The sequence below is a fragment of the Hemiscyllium ocellatum genome, chromosome 8 (assembly GCF_020745735.1).
Source record: "Hemiscyllium ocellatum isolate sHemOce1 chromosome 8, sHemOce1.pat.X.cur, whole genome shotgun sequence".
Lineage (NCBI taxonomy): Eukaryota > Metazoa > Chordata > Chondrichthyes > Orectolobiformes > Hemiscylliidae > Hemiscyllium > Hemiscyllium ocellatum.
Window position 1 is genome coordinate 67,882,012 of NC_083408.1, and position 19,798 is coordinate 67,901,809.

At 37.9% G+C, this 19,798-nt stretch overlaps 1 protein-coding gene across 4 annotated transcripts in view; it reads right to left on the reverse strand.

The window, feature by feature from the left end:
* The window catches only part of ktn1 (kinectin 1), a 139,763-nt gene that overhangs the window by 18,983 nt on the left and 100,982 nt on the right, over nucleotides 1-19,798 (reverse strand). For 3 of the 4 annotated variants that reach the window (XM_060829128.1, XM_060829127.1, XM_060829130.1), the window contains 14 exons: nucleotides 18,280-18,317; nucleotides 18,115-18,205; nucleotides 17,881-17,949; nucleotides 16,496-16,536; nucleotides 16,333-16,423; nucleotides 16,168-16,236; nucleotides 14,860-14,894; nucleotides 14,371-14,461; nucleotides 5,255-5,341; nucleotides 4,573-4,662; nucleotides 3,859-3,936; nucleotides 1,360-1,449; nucleotides 1,179-1,271; nucleotides 651-722 (listed from right to left, as the gene is read on the reverse strand). In XM_060829128.1, coding sequence (XP_060685111.1) covers nucleotides 651-722; nucleotides 1,179-1,271; nucleotides 1,360-1,449; nucleotides 3,859-3,936; nucleotides 4,573-4,662; nucleotides 5,255-5,341; nucleotides 14,371-14,461; nucleotides 14,860-14,894; nucleotides 16,168-16,236; nucleotides 16,333-16,423; nucleotides 16,496-16,536; nucleotides 17,881-17,949; nucleotides 18,115-18,205; nucleotides 18,280-18,317 — 1,035 coding nt within the window. The remainder of the gene's footprint in view (nucleotides 1-650; nucleotides 723-1,178; nucleotides 1,272-1,359; nucleotides 1,450-3,858; nucleotides 3,937-4,572; nucleotides 4,663-5,254; nucleotides 5,342-14,370; nucleotides 14,462-14,859; nucleotides 14,895-16,167; nucleotides 16,237-16,332; nucleotides 16,424-16,495; nucleotides 16,537-17,880; nucleotides 17,950-18,114; nucleotides 18,206-18,279; nucleotides 18,318-19,798) is intronic. The other variant, XM_060829129.1, reaches the window with a different exon arrangement.

A 19,798-nucleotide genomic window follows, 5' to 3' on the forward strand; every position in this document is an offset into this window, starting at 1 on the left:
TTGTTTTTGTCTTCTCTGCACAGTTTGCTGCTTCCTATCAGTCTCCAAATGCAAGGCCCCTGGCCAAATTCAAGCAACCACTTTGCTACCCGATACATGTCTCTCCGTGTCCAATTAGTCTCAGAAAAGGCTATATCTGACATCTCCATATCCCTTATTTCTTCAATAAGTTTCCCCTAAAATGTTTTTGTAACAACAACTGCAAATGCTGTTGGATTTCTATAGTTTAGATTTAATTAACCTGACTTGACATGCAATGGCACACCCAGGGCAGGTGGGACAAGAACCTGGGCCTTCTCGCCCATGATCCCCTGGAATAGATATTTTTAAAATCAGCCTGTTCAGAGAAGTCATTATAGACCTCTGGAGTAGGTGAGATTTCAATCCAGCCTCCTGCTGAGTGGGATATTACCACTGTACCACACAAGCTCTCGTTTCCCCTGGTCACCTTAATGTGCCATTAAGTGAGATACTTTAGAGGATTTCCTCAACTGCTCATTCACTGCCAACTTTGATGATCCTGTCCCAAGTAAACCCCTGACCATCTTCCACCCTCAATATTTTATTGAAGAGCACTGATAAAAATATCTCCATATACCAAATGACATGAAAACTGATTTTTATTTCTTGTATCAAAATGATTCACCTACTCTTTCAGCCTCTGTTTTCTCATGCTTCACCATTTCCAACTCTTCCTCCAACGTGCGAACCGTTGACTGCATCTGGAATATAAAAATGAGCATGATAGATTGCTATAAAAGGCTGTGTATATAATGTCTAAACAACCTCTTCAGAGTTCCTTCAATTACATAATTTAAAAGTAAACTTCACATACAGATATACAAAAGCATTGTAAGTCATTGTTTTGTTTTCCAAATACTCAACATATGTGTTTCTAAAATCGACTCTATTTTCCTTTAATGAAAATTAAACAAATAATCATTTGATAGTAAACAATGAAACATTGTTAAACAGACTTGCAGCCAAAGCATTTCATCTTGTACTTAGCAGGTCTGAAACACAAGAAAATGAAATTCCAAAACGGATTTTGAATTTTAGAACGACAGCACTGATGCTTCCTCTTGGATGAGACTGTGCGTAACTAATTCTGAACAATCTGGCCAAGTTCTCTCATCGACAACAAATAAACGAAGCACACCAGTGCAAAAGCCCAATACCTGTATCAATGCCTTCTGCGATTCTTCCAATTTCAATTTCCATTTACCTTCCTCCTCTTCAACACTGCTTTGCAACCTCTGTAAAATTCCTTCCTGTGGATAATATCATTAAGAACTTGATTTTGTTTTCCAAAAAAAGTAAGAATAAACTCTGCTCAGAAGGTCAATTAAAAAAACGTACCGTTTCAGCAAGTACTGTCTTGTACTTTTCACACTCTAACTGCAACATTGCATGCATCTCCTCGCCTTCCTTTTCTTTGTGTTCTATGACCTAGATTTTGAACATAACCAGATGTTCACTAACTTCAATAAACTTACACACAGCTGTCATACACAAGTACATTTCAGTGCTTCCTACAGATGCGAGCACAAACATACACTGAGCCAAAGGCAGACAAATTAAATGTGGGTTGGGAGAGTAAAGGCTTGATCAAGACTGTGTTTTGAGTGTTGTAACAGTGAAAGGATATAGGTGGCTCAGGAGAAATTTCTCCAAGACCGTGACGAAGACACGTCAACACGTACTTTCAATCAATTAAAAACACGAAAAGAGATCATGAACAGTGGAGAATATCATTTAAAAGGTGCAGAGAATACAGATATGTTAAAATATAATGACTTCAGTCTTCTCAAACATTTAGCTAATGAAACAAAAGATCATTCAAATGTGAATGCTGAACAAACAGACCCAGTCAGAAAGGCTGAGACAGCACCCATTATGCACAGGTGATAGCAAGGAGCAACAGGGAAACAAGATTGCGAACCTCCAGTGGCAAGTGAGAAAGAATTTATCGCTAGCTTCATCTTCTGGCTGCAATTCAATAGTTCACACTGCAACTAAGCAAGGTTTTGTTTTAAAAAATCCGTTAACTAATGAAGGGAAACCATTACTGATGGAATATGGGATCACTCTGTCCAGGGTTAATCAACGTCAAATATAAGCAATAAACTATGAAAACAAAAATAATTTGACAATAATTGGCATTCGACTTCCCAATCCCACATCAACTATTAGATTTCCCACCAGGGCAAATGGTTTACTTGTCCTGGGGAAGTTTATTTTGAAATGCAACCAATTTCTCGCCAGGTTGTGATGCCACAAAACAACAATCCTGGAGTACAATAACAAAGTCATAGGCATTATCAAAAGCAAAGCATCTTAGCTTTTCAAGAGGTTCATATTTTACAAAGAAGTGGCTAAGTGGAAAATAATTTGAATATTCGCTGCTAAGTGGCGACACAAGAACCAAGTTGTTTTCTAAATTTTTTTTACAAAGCAGATACTATTTCCCCTTTCTTAGTCTCCCAGATGGTTACACATCTGCAGTAATGACAAGAAATTATTGCATTCACACCACTAACTTAAATATCTGTATGAAGAGAAGTAGTTTTGCTCCCTCTAAAGTGCATGGCTACACAGCACCGCTACTCCAATATTCCACACGTGGCAATCAGTGTTGGCACACCAATAACAGCACTGACCTCCCTCATGGGAGTCTTGGCTGTGCATGGGCCCTGGAGACCTGTGCAGCCAGCAAAAAAAAAAGGGAACACTGCATGTGGTGTAACGGATTTGACTCAACGATCTGGACAGTCAAAATTGAAATACCTAGTGATTTTACATGTTCGGCTGAGAAAGCTGCAAGGGAATCAACTAATTAATAATCACACCAATGTTTAATTATTTTATGCAGTAATCCACACAGTCTCATTTTGGCTTCAAGATAAACTTCAAATCCAATTAATTTGTCTATTTCCATTCATACTTCTTCTCATGCAATGTGAATGAAATATCCACAAAAATTCAATCCCTCTGCCACTGATACCCAATAAAAGCTGCATGCGGAATCTACAAAACGCACTGCAAAAATGCACCGCAAAAATTCACCAAAGCTCCTTAGACGCTTCAAATCAACAGCCATTACTGTCTAGAAGAACAGGGCAGCAGATACATGGGAACACTACCTCCAACCCATTTGCCTTCCTGATTTGGAAATCGACTCACTGACAGTGAAGGAATGGTGAAGTCAGTCCTAGAATTCCCTTCTTAACAACAATATGGGTGTATCCATACAAATGGATTGCAGCAATTCAAGGAGGCAAAACGTAACTATGTAAGGTCAATAAATGCTATCAACACCTACCTCCTATTATTAAATAAAAATACATACACACATGGACATTCACAAAGGAGACCAGCATTTACTGGTTTTGTCAGCCAGTACTTGTTAAAGAAAATAAAAGCATGGACTATTCTCTATAAGCTTCTATTACCCCACATCAGAGAAGAAAGTACTCAAAGATTTCTGTGCCAGATCGCTGTACTGCTGACTCAAAATCTGAGAGAGTGCTCCACAGAAGCAGTCAGGAAGAGTGTTTGAGAAATGCTTACAAAATCATGCTGTTCAAAATAATGATTGAATTGCATCAGTACCCAATGTTGCTTTGCAATATTCATCCAGTAAACATAATATATCAATCATGTACATTCATTTCTTCTACATAAATTTTGCTATTACCACTGACATTTCCCAACAACTTCGATTTCTACCTCAACTATTACCTGGAAAACTTGCTCAGAGACACAAGTAACATGAAAAAAGCCAAAATGAATCAAAAAAAGTATATGTTACTATAATGCAATAATCCTTTCTAAAAGATAGTTTATTTAAAAACTAACCTTGGTTTGTTCAGCTCGCAACGAAGATAAACTTTTTTGTGCCGCTATCTCAAACTCCTGCAGCCATTCTGAATATTCCTGTAAGCATCAAAACAGTCATTTTTCACATCAGGAAGATCTATTACTGCCTTACAAAGCACAAGTCAGAAATCATGCCAAAGTTAAATTGTTTTTCTAGTAACCTTATACAAACTTTGTGGAGGTGGCTACTTTTGAGTGAAACCTTAAAATTTGCCTCAATAGAAAACAAAGAATAAAAAATGCGATAAATTACTAATGGAATTCAACAGCTGTATTTTAAAAGAAATATTACTTCAAGACAAAGTTTTTTTTTTAAACAATTCCTGTGAGAAATGAGGACATTGGAAAGTTGATGTTCAAAGGGACTTGCTTCAGAAGGCACTGAAAGCTAGCATGCAGGTACAGGAAGTAATTTGAAAGGCTCTGTCTTGATTTAAATTCAGAATAGAGATTAGCAGATTTTTGAAGGACATAAGGATTGGGGTTAAGCACATTGATGTAGTAATCAGCAATGATCTAGTATGGGAGAGGCCGAAGGATGTATTCCTGCTCTTATGTTCCTATATATGCTCGGATCAAAAATGTCCTATGATCAAAATTTCCTATTGAAATTAAGTATAAAAACCACAATTTGATTTGCAATCGTATTTGACAAAAACTCAACTTGTGTGAGATTAAATAAGCAATAATTACCAAGGTAGAAGGTACCAACACCCTGGGAAACAAACTTTTCAAAAAATCTTTAGTCAGCGACTGTACAGCAGCAACTTGTTGATCTTTCTCCTGCTCAAAAAGAAATACATATTACATAATAATTTACAGAATTATACACAAAGTGGTGAGTAAGCAAGCAGTGACACAGCACACTGGTATATCAATACACCATGCCACATATGACAAGGGGTATGAGAATTTCACCATTGACCTTTTGATATTCTCAACCGTAAACTGGGGAGATGGTTTGGGAAGTCATTTGTCAGTGAGAAGAAATAGAACAAAAAGCACATGAGTTTCCTCATCAGCTCCAAACATCCAGTAACATCACAATATTGGCACAGGCCTTGAAGCATGTTCACAAGCTGACTGTCTTAGGACAGTGGGTTGGCAATGGGGGGTGGGAAATATAAAGAAAGAAAGAGTGGGCCCAAGTAGGGCAACAAAAAAAAACTGGCAAGCAAAACAGCCTAAAATCCTGCACGCTAAATTTAAAACAAAAATCAACAGACATGCATTCATAAAGTGGAAGATCCAGGAAAAGGAGCAGAACAAGCACAGTGCGCAATAGTTAAGTATGTATCTTTAAATTTAAAGTCATTTCAATTTTCAGATTGCAGCAGAAATCATCTACTGTAAATATTTCCACATTTATTACAACCTTGGCTGTCTTGTTCACTTTGTCCTGCAACATTTTTTCAGTTGATGTCAATGCTTCCATTGCTTTCCAGTTTTTCTCCCGAAGTTCCTAATTATTTTTAGAAAGAACCATTTCAGTTCAGCCAAGAAATTCTATGATTAGACTTTTTAAAAATCTGGGGATTAGCAATTGTGATATAAAATGAAATATCACTAAATGCATACTTTGCTCCATTTATCAGAAAAACAAAGTTTGAAAGAAACCTTAACATCTACTTTGAAAGGTTTGCCGACAGAAAGAAGGGATACATTTTCACAATTTCATTCATGTTAAATGTTAGCTAAATCCAAGGCAACAGAACTGCAGTACAGAATAGATAATCAAAATAATTGCAAATGTGGTAGATTTACACATCTGAAAAAGACAAGGTAGTATTTCATCCATCTTTCTCTCTCAGAAGTCAACTAACCCAAGTACTTCCCGCATTAGTTTTACTTTAAGAAAACAAGAGGTACAGCAAGCAAATGAAGAAATATCAGAAGATTACACAGTAACTATGCAAGTACATTTTACATTCGACCAACCAATGGTTCCGCAACAGTCATGTAAAAGGTTTCAGGGAGGTGAAAAGTATGACAATAACTTCTGTGTGATCAAAAAGATCAAAGTATTAATAGAAACTTCAGAAATTACAAAAACACAAACATTTATTACAGCAACAGATCAAGGAACAAACTAGTTCAATTTTCTTTCCCTGACTCTCCTGAAGAATCAGGGCCTTTGTGGCCAACAGACAACATTCATTTCAGCATCATGACAAAATGGTCTGTAATTTTAATCAAAATTACAATGGGAGTGCAGTCAACAACAAAAACAGAAGAAATTGCTGGAAAAGCTCAACAGGTCTAGTAGCATCTGTGGAGAGAAATCAGAGTTAACATTTCAGGTTCAGTGACCCTTTCTCAAGATTTCTCTCCACAGATGCAGACGGACCTGTTGAGCTTTTCCAGCAATTTGTGTTCTTGTTTCCGATTGACTGCATCCACTCTGTTTTTGACGAGTGCAATCAAGCTTGATGGGTCATATGCTGTAGCAGGACTATATTGAAAAATGTTCAGAAAGTAAAACCCTGAGCAAATTTTGCCTTCCAAATCCAGGATGCTTGTGGCAACTGTAGTAGCTCTACAACTACCCTGGTTAAAATCAAAAATATCCAGAGAATGAACCAGCAGCTCTCAGTTTGCACAACTTGATTAAATACAACTTTACAATATGGAATTATAACATCTGGCCAAACCAGCCCATATCAGTACTTACCATTCAGTGATCACACAACTGGTCTGACTTCATATTGCATTATCCATTTTCAGTTGTTCAATTTAAACTTACATGCCAAGAGTTCTTGCCTTGGCAAATAATCCAGAAAATAAATTCCAAATCATCCATCGTGAGCGAAGAACTTCGGCCTACCCTTTGCTCCAAATCTCTTGCAGTTAATCGCACATTCTTCAAAATTAAATTTATTGGAAGCTGTTTGCTTTACTCTTACAGATGCATCGTTTCAATTTTAAATGCAGTCATTTTACACGTTGGGTTTAACAAATTGAATTTTCAAAAACCATTATTCAAACTTAGGACGCTGTTGGACAGGATATACAAAGTGAATATTCTGTGCTCTCTGCAAAAGCAATATTCTTCCTTTGGAGGTGAATAGTGTACATAATACTCTAGTTAAGGCCTCAGATATTCTAGAGATCTATTTCCTCCCGTTTTCTCAATTCCACAGCTAGTGATAGAATCTAGAACTCGCTTCATTTTCTCCATTACAATTTTAACAATTCAACAAGTTCCATCTACTCTTTAACACATTCTCTCATCAACATATCTTTTGATCTTCAAAAGGATTAGCTCCATCTCATGTTTTGATATCACTAAGCCCCACAAACACTTCCTCTGGACCAAAATGCAAAGCATATAACTTCTAAACCCAGTTTGATATGCTCCCTTAACTGCATTAAATCAATCCTAACATTCTACTGACGTTATCTTTTGATTTTTCATGAAAATCTTAGAAAATTGCAGTCATCACACCAAAGGTGATCACCCATATTTAGCTCAACTACATGATGTATTTAACTACTCATATCCAGCTTCAGGAACACTCCCAGGTTTACCAATATTATTTCAGCAAGAGTCCTATATATGCCGTAGTTGTGGGAATGTTAGCTGAGCTGGGAAATTGATTTGCAGACATTTCATTCCCTGTCTAGGTGACACCTTCAATACATCGAAGCTTCCTGTGAAGTGCTGGTGTACTCTTTGGGAATTTACTGGATTCTGTTCTTGCTGCTTCTAGTTGCCCGTTCTGCTTGTTCAATGTATTCGTCAATGTGTTTACTGGCGGAGTATGTAGAGGAGTGCCACACTTCTAGAAATTCTCTGGCTGTCCTCTGCTTAGCTTGTCCTGTTATCGTTGTTATCTCAGTCAAATTTGAGATTCTTGTCATCGGTGTATGGCTACTTGGGACAGCTGGTTGTGGCATTTAGTGGCTAGTTGGTGTTCATGGATGCAGATGGCTAGTTCTCTGCATGTTTGTCCTATATAGTGGTTCCTGCAGACTTTGAATCGAATCTCATACACCATGTTTGCCTTGCATATGACAGATATTGGATCTTTTGTCCTGGGTGAGTTGTTGTCAGTGTGGGGCAGTCGGTTTATGGGCTGAGGGAATCTGAGTGCTTGGAGAAGTCTGGCTGTCAGTTGAGACGTTTTAATGGAATCGATAAAACAAACAATGCCCTATACAAAAATAAAGGGACTAATAGCTACAATAAACCTATAAAAGATTAAACTAGGAGGCAATAACACCTGAGATTTTACAGGTTATCCAATCCAGACATAAGACTTCGGATCTGTTGTGACATTTCACCAAATAAATTCCAGAAGACAGTACAGCAGCGCTTCACAGGAGACTTCAAAGCATCAGATGTTACCCAGACAGGGGACAAAGTGTCTGCAAGTCAATTTCCCAGCTTGGCAAACATGCCCACAATTACAGCCAGTGGCACCGGAGTTACAAATCTTTATGCGAAACGTTAAGTCATCTTTATAGTTTGGAAAAATTACTTTCTGCATTTGCTACCTCGCCTCTCAATATAATTTAGAAAGCCCAGAAAACTGGGCATCAATCCTTTTATTTCATGGACTGTAAATTCCCTTCCTACAGCTTGGAAGTCAGTTATACATTAGTGTTAATGTACCAACGCAGTTTTCATCTTTATGCTCTGTGCACATTGATTATCTGCGACTCTTGCAAATTTACCCTAAAATGATCTCTACCCTATGTATTCCCACTTATCAATGCTGCAACATACTTCAATAGAAAATAATTTCCTTTTCCAGTCTTGATTTACGGTAAAGTAAGGTTTTGGACCCACAATTCTGAAGTATCACTAAATAGAAATCGTTAACTCTTTTCTCTCCACAGATGGAACCACAGAGGTTCTCCAGAAATGAGTTTTATTTCAGATTTCCAGCAACCGCAGTTCTTTTTTACATTTGCGATAAGTTTCTTCCTATTCTATAGATCATTCCAAATATTTTATTTGAAGTTTGTCCAACTGGCTCTGTAAACCAAGCACTATGTTGGTTGTATTTTAATGCCTGTTTTGACTATTTTGAAGACCAGATTACTCCCAATTTGACCCTCTTTCATCCAAGCTATCGACTGTTACTATATTAATTTCTTCATTAATAATCTCCCTTCTCTACATATCTGTTTTTTTGAGTTGCATTACCTTCCTGTGTTGTCTTTCTGATCCAGCTTATCCTGACTGATTCCAATTTTTCCCAACTCTCCCTTCCTCATTTAAAAGATAAAACCTAAAGACTTGGCATCCAAAAGCCTTTACGATTCACAACAAAGTAGAGGATTGTCAGCACAAACAGAAATTAATTATGGCTTGATAGATGCAGCAGCAGGATGACCCGAATATTCAAAAAGGTCTTGGCATTTCAAAAAGACCAGAAGTTAACACAAATGTGGTGGAACAGTTCTGTTATTAACACATTAGTACAACAATCACATATGAGCTTTATTCTAAAGATAACGCTGTAGCATCAGTTTTGATAATGAAATAGCATAGGTAAGAATTCATTAATGGGATGGGTTGATATGCACCCTAACAGTAATCAAATTGTAAAATGGAGTGTACAGCATCAATGAACAGGTGTTAAGAAAAATTCCACAATAATCATGGGCAATTTTACATTTGTACATTGGCAAAAATACAATCTGATCCAATTTCTTAAAGCAGCACAACCCAGAATGATTTGGAGAACAGCATATTCCAAAGATGCAACGAGAGAGGATTATTTAATGTCCTCAATAAAAGGTGCCTTTAAGTAGCAGCGATGAAAAGGAGGCCTTTCTATTCAGTTTGCAGATAAGGTACTTAGGTCCAAGACCAGTGTTAAACCGAAGGCATTTGCAACAGTATGAACACAGAACTGACCAAAATGAACTGGAGAATTGGGTGAAAGAATACAGAGATATACAGGAAAAGTTACTTAAGATTATATTTTCAGTTTTGAAATATTATCGCTATTAGAGGAAAAGTACATGCCATAACCAAGTTAACATCAGTATCAAGTTAAAGGAAAAAACATTATTCATGGCAAGGTTTGCGGCAAGTTGGGAAATTGGACAAAATTTAAAAACCAAACAGACTTTTTTTTTAAAATTGGAATATTAAAGTCTGGAGAGGGGAGGATGGGAGGGTGGGCAGACAGATGGACAGGGGAGGGCGGCAGGTGGACAGATGAAGGAGGGTAGGTGGGCAGGTGGGTGAGCGAGCAGACGGACGGACAGACGGGGGGGGGGGGGGGAAAGAGGAGGAGAAGGAGGACGAAAGTGTGGACGAAGCAGAAGGGAGCGTGGATAAAAAAAAAAAGGTACAGGGAGGGGAGGGCAGGTGGACGGATGGAAGGACGGAGGGAGGGGAGGAAGAAGGAGGCAGGCAAGGAGATGAAGTGATTAACTTATTTAGATAAGCAGTATTTCTCAAAGCCTGACAGTTGCATATCAAACTGCTGCTTTTGTTTGTTATGGGAAGCATAAATGGAGGAAGACACTATCTCTACAATACTTCCAGATATGACTCAAATTTTCAAGTCATTGGCTAAAACCTATATCACTCGGTTGGATTTTCTTGCCCTATTCTAGTCTAATTGAGCTAGTAAAAATGACTTATGGATTGACCAAGCTTTCAGCATAATTGTGAATTAAGTAGTTCAGAATCAGAAGACCTAATCAGTTACTTGGACTGAGAAGTGAATTATTTTCAGTGTCATGCATTACCTTTTTGTTTCTTGCTTCTACAAGGCTTCAAAAGAAGTTAGCTTGATCAGAATGTGCACATACATTCAACTGTTGTCAACCCATCCCTTTCATTTATTCTCTAGTCAGTTTACCAGGAAAGAACTATATATCATATGTTATAGATCCTATAGAAAACGTCCATTGTTTCATGACAGGCATTTAATATTGTGTTTGGCAATGAACACAATCCCCAATTCATGATCCATGTTTTTAAATGCTTTCAACAGAAGTTGGCAAAAAAAAAACGAATGCTCACATGAACATTTGTTGTTCAATGATTCTTGCAATCAGGTGCTCTTTTCTTTAAATGTCACTGCTCTCAAGAAACTAACCCTTGATGCCACAAGTATTAAAAATGCCATTCAATGCATCACATAGTACTGAAAATTAGTGGGTTTTTTGCCTTTAACATCATGCTCAATTCCCTCAGAGATTAGGTTTCCACTACTGCACAGTACCAAAATATTTCATACCAAGTCACAAATGACATGCAGATATATCTGCATGTTTGTAACTGAGGTAATTCATTCCTCCTCTTCATTCTTGAAGAGTCTCTGGCTTTGTATACAGTTGACCACACTATCCTCTTCCAATGCTATGAAGACAGGCTGAGTAGGTTAGAATTGTTTTCATTAGAAAAAAAAAAGGAGATTGAGGGGGGAACTTGGTGGAGATTTACAAAATCATGAAGAATATAGACAGGCAGATACAGATAAGCTTTTTCCCCAGGGTGAAGGATTCAATAACGAGAGGTCACACTTTCAAGGCAAGAGGTGAAAAGTTTAAAGGGGGAATACACGCGGCAAGTACTCACAGAGGGTGGTAGGTGTCTGGAACACGCTGCCAGCAGAGGTAGTAGAGGCAGGCACGGTAGACTCATTTGAGATGCATGAGTAGGTGGGGAGCAGAGGGATGCTTAGGAATTGGGCAACAGGTTTAGACAGGAGACTTAGATCAGCTCAGGCTTGGAGGGCCAAAGGGCCCGTTACTGGGCTGTAAATTTTCTTTGTTCTTCTTTGCCTCTCCATTGCATCCATCCACATGGAATGGCTCTCACCTGGCTTGATTCTTCAATTTATCTGATCAGTGTATCACTTATAATGGTTTCACATCTCATTCCTACACTATTTCCTCTGGCACCCCGAATAGTTGCTTTGGTTCTACCTCGTATTTCTCATCTACAGCTATTGCTTGCCAGCATCTATCTGCAATCTCTATGCATTTATTCCTCAACTTCCTGCTGACTATTAAGGGGCCTATAGTACAATTCATGAAACTAACTGCCATTTCCTATTGAAGCCAAAAGAACTGAAGATACTGTAATAGCAGAAACAAAAACAGAAATTGCCAGAAAAGCTCAGCAGGTCTGGCAGCATCTATGAACAGAAATCAGAGCTCAATATTTCAGGTCCGGTACCCCGGCACATGGAGCTCCTAGTCCAGTCTCTCCCTCAGCCATGTTTCCAATAGCTATAATCTCCCAGTCCCATCCTTGCCGAGCGCAAGAAGCCTGACAGGCCTCTTACATAGACATAAATACATTTCAATTCTTAGTTTTCCGTCACTTCCTGCTGTGCTCTTGCTTGCCTTGTCTACTTAATTTGGTCTTTAACTTCAGTACCAGCCTTAACCTTCATTTGTCTTGCTGCTGCTTAGGTCCCCATGCCACCCCTCCCCCTCAACTAGGCTAATTTACATCCCTCCCAAGAAGCCCTAGAAAGTCTCCCACCAGGATATTGGACCTTGGTATATGACCTGGAAAGAGAAGAGCTTCCAGCTAGAAAAGAAAAAGTGTGCCAGTTTCCTTCATTCCTGTTAAAAAAGGACAACACTTAGGCAATTCATACTAAAAGGTACATGGTGATGACTAGGACAGATGCCTTGATTCGCAGGAAAAAAAGCATTAGAAACCAAAAATAGTTGGGTTTGAAAACAACTCATGTCCCACACTGGTACTGCAGCCTCTGCCCTATTTGTTAGGGAGGAAGACAATTGGCTAAAATGATGCACAACTTGCTGACCTCAGTTTTCTCTGTCCAGCTGAGTTTTGCCCTTATTTATCTTCTTCCAATGCCCTTCCAAACAAGCAGCTTCCCAAGTTCATGGATGCCATTATCATTAACCATCATTATTTTGTAGCAGCAAAGTTTAGGAGAAAATTTGTAGCTCGGGTGCTCGTTGTTGTGGTTCTATTCGCCGAGCTGGGAATTTGTGTTGCAAACATTTTGTCCCTTATCTAGGTGACATCCTCAGTGCTTGGGAGCCTCCTGTGAAGCACTTCTGTGATCTTTCCTCCGGCATTTGTAGTGGTTTGAATCTGCCGCTTCCAGTTGTCAGTTCCAGCTGTCCGCTGCGGTGGCCGGTATAATGGGTCCAGGTCGATATGCTGGACCCATTATACCAGCCACCGCAGCAGACAGCTGGAACTGACAACCGGAAGCGGCAGATTCAAACCACTACAAATGCCGGAGGAAAGATCACAGAAGTGCTTCACAGGAGGCTCCCAAGCACTGAGGATGTCACCTAGATAAGGGACAAAATGTTTGCAACACAAATTCCTAGTTCGACGAACAGAACCACAACATGTAGCAGCATCTTCCATGTTTGTGTTGATTTCAACATCTAGTGAGAGATTCCTCACAAGTCTCGAGCTGAGATACATTAAACTATCAAATTGCTCCAGTGTTATCTTGTCCATGTTAATAAAGAAAGATAGAGAAACAATGGACCATGACACCCGTCTTACTGATGCTGATCAAACCATTCCATTTACTGGCATGATGGCCCATTCGTTTGTTACTAAAGATGCTCATCGTATGAAATGCCAGTTGGCATCATAAGTATTTCTGATAAGGACTTGGCTCAAAGACGTATAAGACTAATAGTAAACCTTTTTTTGACACCCTTTCAAAATGGCCTGTAGGCTCACATTTTGGTATCTATACTCAAAAATATCGCAAACACGCTGTAACTAAAATTTATGGTACGGTTGAAATTACAATGAGTTTACCTCAGAAGCTGCAACCACTTATAAATTTGTGTTTGAAATGAATTTAAAAGATGGATGAAATGGAGTAATTTTTTTTTAAAAATCAACAGTGGACAGTGACCCTAATCATTTCAGCTTTTACCAACAATTGATGAATTTAGCATTTATTTTCTTCAAGTGCAGAATAGACCTCCAGGATATAAAGACACACAGGCACAAAATAGCCAATGCCCCAGTATTCCAAGGCTAATGGCAGCAATGCTTGAGTAATTGGGAGATTTCAAGCTATTCCAAAACTCCCTATAATTCATGATTATCCTTGAATATGGTTATCCCGTATTATGAAAGGTTTGGCTCTTTTCTGGAATAGGATAAATGTGCACTCATCTGTTTCATCATTATTTGCATTCTACTGCAGTCTTGAAATTAACAAATGTGTCTCAGTACGAAAACAGAATTTCAGCAGGACCTCAGGTGTAACTCATCTGCTTTCTATATTTAAAGATATTGGAAACTTAAGCTTGGCATCCCCCAGTTTCTTCAGAGCATCACTCTCAATTGCTTTAGTCTTGCTGATGCTATGAACCCAACCTAAAAGTTCTTTGAAAAAATTATCGGTTTTATTCATCTTCCATGTGCAGTTACATTCTCATTCCACTCTAAGTACGCTTTTCTGCCATCTAAAAAGAAAAATATATCCAAAGAGGAGCTTTTGTTAAGACATTTAGTTAATACATCCAGTACAAATTACTTTGAGTTACACTCACATTATTTTTTTTCCTTTGTTGATTAACAGCTGTCTTTAGGGAATCTGTTTCTCGAAGCAAAGAATCAATCTCTTTATCTTTTTCTGAAAGTCTAAAAAATAATTACAGTTTGAATGTTGGCATAGCATTTTGTTCCTTTTGCAGAAAATAGTTTTCACATTCTCTAACTCAGTCACTCATTTTTTCATTTGACACAAGTGTGTCACACAGCAGCTCTCTAAAGTAACAAGTCAAGTACTGAAACAAGTGAAGAATACATCTGTTTGTAAAAGGTACCTTTCAACTTACAAGTAATAACTTACTATATTTTTGTAATTAAATAATTTATTACTTAGTTGGAACAATTATCTTGGTATGTGCATGGAATACATTAAACCAGTATCTGATGAAAAGGAGATTACTGAAAATAGACCCTCTGTGTAATATTGTCATAAAGATGACATTGCCCAAAGAGGGAAAATATAAAATTGCATCTTACAGCTCACTTACACATTCAACAGTACTTCATTCTTTAGTGCAGAGTCCTGTTGCAAGGAAATAAAAAAAAATTATGACCAAAACCTAAGCTTGACATTCAAGACATACCCATCTCCACATTGACAAAGTCTGTTTCATTACAGAAGATTTGATACAAGCCATATGGACTGCAAATAAATTCTCATGCTTGTGTGCACATTTAGTCATTTACATTCAAAAAAAAATTCTGTACTCATTAAACAGTTCAACCACATTGAACTTACAAAAGAAAAGCATATGAACATAGGAATAAGAGTAGGGCAGTCTACCAACCCTGCCCCTCCGTGCAATCATAGCTGATTGAACACTTCAAAATATTTTTCTTTTCCCATCCCCAACAGGTGGGCACACATTGAAATGTTCGGGTTTTCAGCTATGTACAAGTTTGAACAAAACAACATTGGTGCCATTTACGGGGTGATGCAGATCACTTGGGGAAAGAAAAGAGAAAACATTTTTTATTGGGTGAATGAAACAAATGTCAAAAGACCTTATCCTTTCTTTCCAAATTCACTTGTGCATGTAGGCATCGCTGGCTGGCCAACATGCATTGCCTGTCCTTAGTTAACCTTGAGAAGGTGGTGCTGAGCTGCTTTTTTGAACCCTTGCAGTCCATGTCTGAATTTAGACCTGTGATACCATTAAGGAGGGAATTTCAGTATTAAGATCCAGAGACAGTAATGAAAGATGACTATATTGCCAAGTCCGGAAGGTAAGAGGCTGGGAAGGGAATTGAAAGTGGTGTTCCCATTTATTTGCTACTCTCTCCCTTCTAGATGGAAGTGGTCATGGTTTGGAAGATGCTGTGTCAGGATCTTGTACATAATGTACACTGAAGTACTAAGCATCAGTGGTTGAGGGAATGGATGTCTGTACACGTGGCGTTCATCAAGTGGGCTGCTTGACCCTGGATGGAGTCAAGCTTCTTGAGTGCTGTTGAAGCTGCACCCATTCAGGCAAGTGGGGAGCATTCCTTCATATTCCTGACTTGTATTGTGGAGATAATGGACAGGTTTTGCAAAGTCAGGTGATGAGTTACTCACCACAAAATTCTTAGCATCTGGCCGGCTCTTGAAACCACACTTTACATAGTGAGTCCAGTAGAGCTTCTGGTCAGCAGTTTATGACATTTTGTATATCAACTTGATAGCCATTAGAGTTTTTTTTAAAAAAAAACATTGTACTACAGCTCAGTATTGAATACAAATAAATTCTGCAAACAAAGTTACTAAATAATACCAAGACAAATACAATTGCCAACCATTCATCTAAAAATCTTACTTGTTCATTGGTTTTCTCATGTAATTGCTGAATTTGAATTTTCAATCCTGCATTCTGATGCTGAAAATCCTTTATTTAAAACAAAAAAAAGGGAAATTTGTTTTGGGAAATACCAACTACTTGCAGCTCAAACTTAATTCAGGAAGTATCCAGTAATCAGATTACCTGCAGCTTTGTCACATAGCTAGCAATTTCTTCTCTACTATCGGAAAGGAGAGCCTTCAAGTTATTAATTTCTTGTTCTTTTGCTTCAATCCTGCAAATAAAAGTAAAGTCAGATAATCTGCATATTACATTTGGAATATAAACTTACATGAAGGATACTTACATAGCTTGTGATTCTTTAATCAGATTTGCTTTAGTGGAAACCTAAGAAGATGCAGAAATTCACAAAATACATATTGAAATCCATTGTATAACACAGAAGCTTTTCCTAGCTTCAAAAAGCATGATAACCTGCAGACCATTTTACAAAGTAAGAGAACATTTTTGGAGGGGGGAGGAGCAAAAGGGTTGTGCAACACAGGTTGTGGGGGGGGTCAGACAAACCAAGAAATAATTTATAAGCCAAGAAATACAATCTAGTGGTATGGGATAACATAAACATGAAAGAAGGCGGTCAATCTCCAAAATTGTTAAAATCAAATGTTGAATGCTGAAGGCTGTAAAGTACTTTAGGTGAAGATGACATATTGTTCTTACAGCTTGCGTTGAGCTTCACCACAGCACTGCATCAATCCAAAAGTTAAAGTGTTGGTATGGGAGCAGTGTGGTCTCATACTTCTCAACCGGAAGCTCAGGGTCAATTACAGACAGAACGTTTGGGTGATTGCGTTTAGCAAAAACAATCTACATTTTATTCTTCCCAGTGTACACAAGACCATACTGCAAGCATCAAATACAGTAGACGAGATTGAATGATGTGCAGATGAATTGCTGCTTCACCTGGAAGGTGCGCCTGGAGCCTTCGATTGTGAGGAAAGAGGACAGGAAGAGGTTGCACCTTTTGTGTATGCAGATATACAGACTAGGTGGGTTAGCTATCAGCAAAGTGGTGTAATACTAGTGTCTGGCACAAGGTCCAAAAGTTGATAAAGAACCAGAACACTGCAATTTTGTTATGGAAAAACAACACTTATTCCAAACCGAGTTTTTTAGTTAATTAAAAAGTTTCTGAAAAATAGGCCAGGAACAGTACAGCTAAAAAAAAAAGGTCAGCCAGATGTGTGGATTTCTGCACAGTATGAAGAGAATAAATAAGTGTAACATGCTCCATGGCAGATTTTTCAAAAATAATTTAAACAGATGTTTCTTTTCATTGGATACTGACTAATAACAGCACTCAATTTTTACACAATTCTAAAACAACAAAATATTCCCAAAGCCCTTGACAAGACAATGGAACAAACACGAAGTCGCAGAACATGACTGCTAATAAAGTGATTGATGGTCAAAGATGAGCTGAGCTTCAAGGCAATTTTGGACACAGAGTAGCATAGCTACCTAAGATAGTCCAGAGAAACAATTACAAAATTTAGGGATGAGGTGGCAAGTTTCACCAAATGACTCAGATTCAGAGAAACAAGAACAAGGATGGAAGTGGAGTGACAGTGCACATTGGGTTAGGTCCTCGAATCCTTCTCTGAATTTAACAAAAAGTTTTCAGTCTGCACTCTAAGAAAACAAATTTAAAATTCACTAGAGACAAGTTACCTGCTCTGCTGTTAGAAGTTGGACATTTTCCACTTGCTTCTTGAGCAAATCATGATCATCTTGCAACTCCTTTATGCAATGACAAAATTACAGCATTATGCAATGGAAAAAAAATGGATCATAATGAAACAAGTCCAGTTAAATAGCACATGATAATTTCATGGCAATACAGCACTGCAGATTTAACAGAAATAAAGCCATATTTCTTTGCAAATTAAAGAAAAATTCAACTACCTTAAATCTTTGCTCATTGCGTTCTAACTTGAACAGCTCCTTTTCCAACTGGTCTTCAACGTTTTTGATCTTTGTATCCTTTGCAACAAGGCTGCAGAAAAAATTATGCTTAGCAACATAGATCTTTAAAAAGGTTTATTTGAATTATTTTGATATAACACTTACGTTTCCTTCAGTTCTGTCACCAGAGATACAGAATCAGCCTAAACAAAACAAAACCAAAAAAAAATCAATGATCTCAAAACTGCACAAGATATTTAGTCAACATACCAGATGGGTGAGACACACTGATCAATTCAGCAGCTAATGAATATATTTAGTCACATACAAAAATAGAAAAATATTCATCTTGAGGTTTAGGGACAGGATTTTCTGTGGCATTAAGAGAAATAAACTTCAGTGAAGTCTGCATTGTCTATTCTTCCAACTAGTGTAATAATTCATGCTCAATATTATACATGATTGGGGCAAAATTAAGCAAACAAAAGTGAATGCATCAGTCTGCCTGAGAAACAGAATGAGTAACTGCCAACATGCTTTGCTGAGGCACTCAGATCAAAAATAATCATTTAGGTAAAACATTTGGACTTTATTTAAAAAGGAGGGAGGAGGAGGATGGGGCACAAGAAAAGTACAAGAACAAAAAATTTAAATCAATGTTTTTGACTAAGTAAGTGTTACTCTAAAATCATGAAACAGAACTCATGAAAATACTTTTTATCATCATTGCGAATGTTGATTAATCAAGTTAGTCCAATTCTTTCAAGGTACTGTACATACAAAAAAAAAGCTTGTAAAATACTTGGAGCCATGCAGTATCAGAAACGTGGTCTTATTCGCATCGTCAGAAGAAAGATATGCACAGAAACAGTTATAGCTATCTTTGGTACTTGAGTTCAGACTCACTGGAGGTGAAATCCTATTATTTGCTCTTGCTTGTGCCTAACAGGGCAAGGCATCGGGAAGCTTTTCATCATTAAAAGTGGAGTTTACTTTCCTGAGAATAGAGTTGTTGAGAAGTTCCCACAAGTGTCATTTTCTGAAGATTTTGTCTTTTATAATAATACCAGCAGAGATCAAAATTGAAATGTTCAACTTCAGGATTCAGCATTTCCTTTTGTGATATTTTTGCAAGTCAGGTCTTAAATTGTCATCAGGGTGTTAACTTTTTAAAACCCAGTTTTTGGATCACCCTGCTTAAATTTTATGTTTGATCTCTATATTCTTTAACATTCAAACATGACCAAGAATGCCTCACCTATCCAAACACCTCAGTTGTCTTTTTCTGGTTTATAAATGCAGGATTACAGTTCACCTTCACATTTAAAAATTTCATTGAAGCGGTCACTCTCCTGACAAAGCTCCTGGTTTCTTTTTCGAAAAATCAGCTCTTGCATAGTTTATATTCTGTTTAACCTCTTCAGTCAGAAATGCTAAGTGGATGATCCATCTTCTGCCTCCTCCAGCACCCCAGCAGCATAGATACCAGTCTTCAGCCAATTGGTTTCATTTCATAGGATATAAAAACAGTTGGAGATATTGGATACTACAAGAGGTTATGTGCCCTAACAACATTCTGGCAATAGTACTGAAGACTTGGGGTCCAGAACTTGTCCTTCCCTTAGGAAAGTTGTTCCACATGTGAGAGACAGCACTGGCTTCTACCAATGTGGAAAATCGCCCA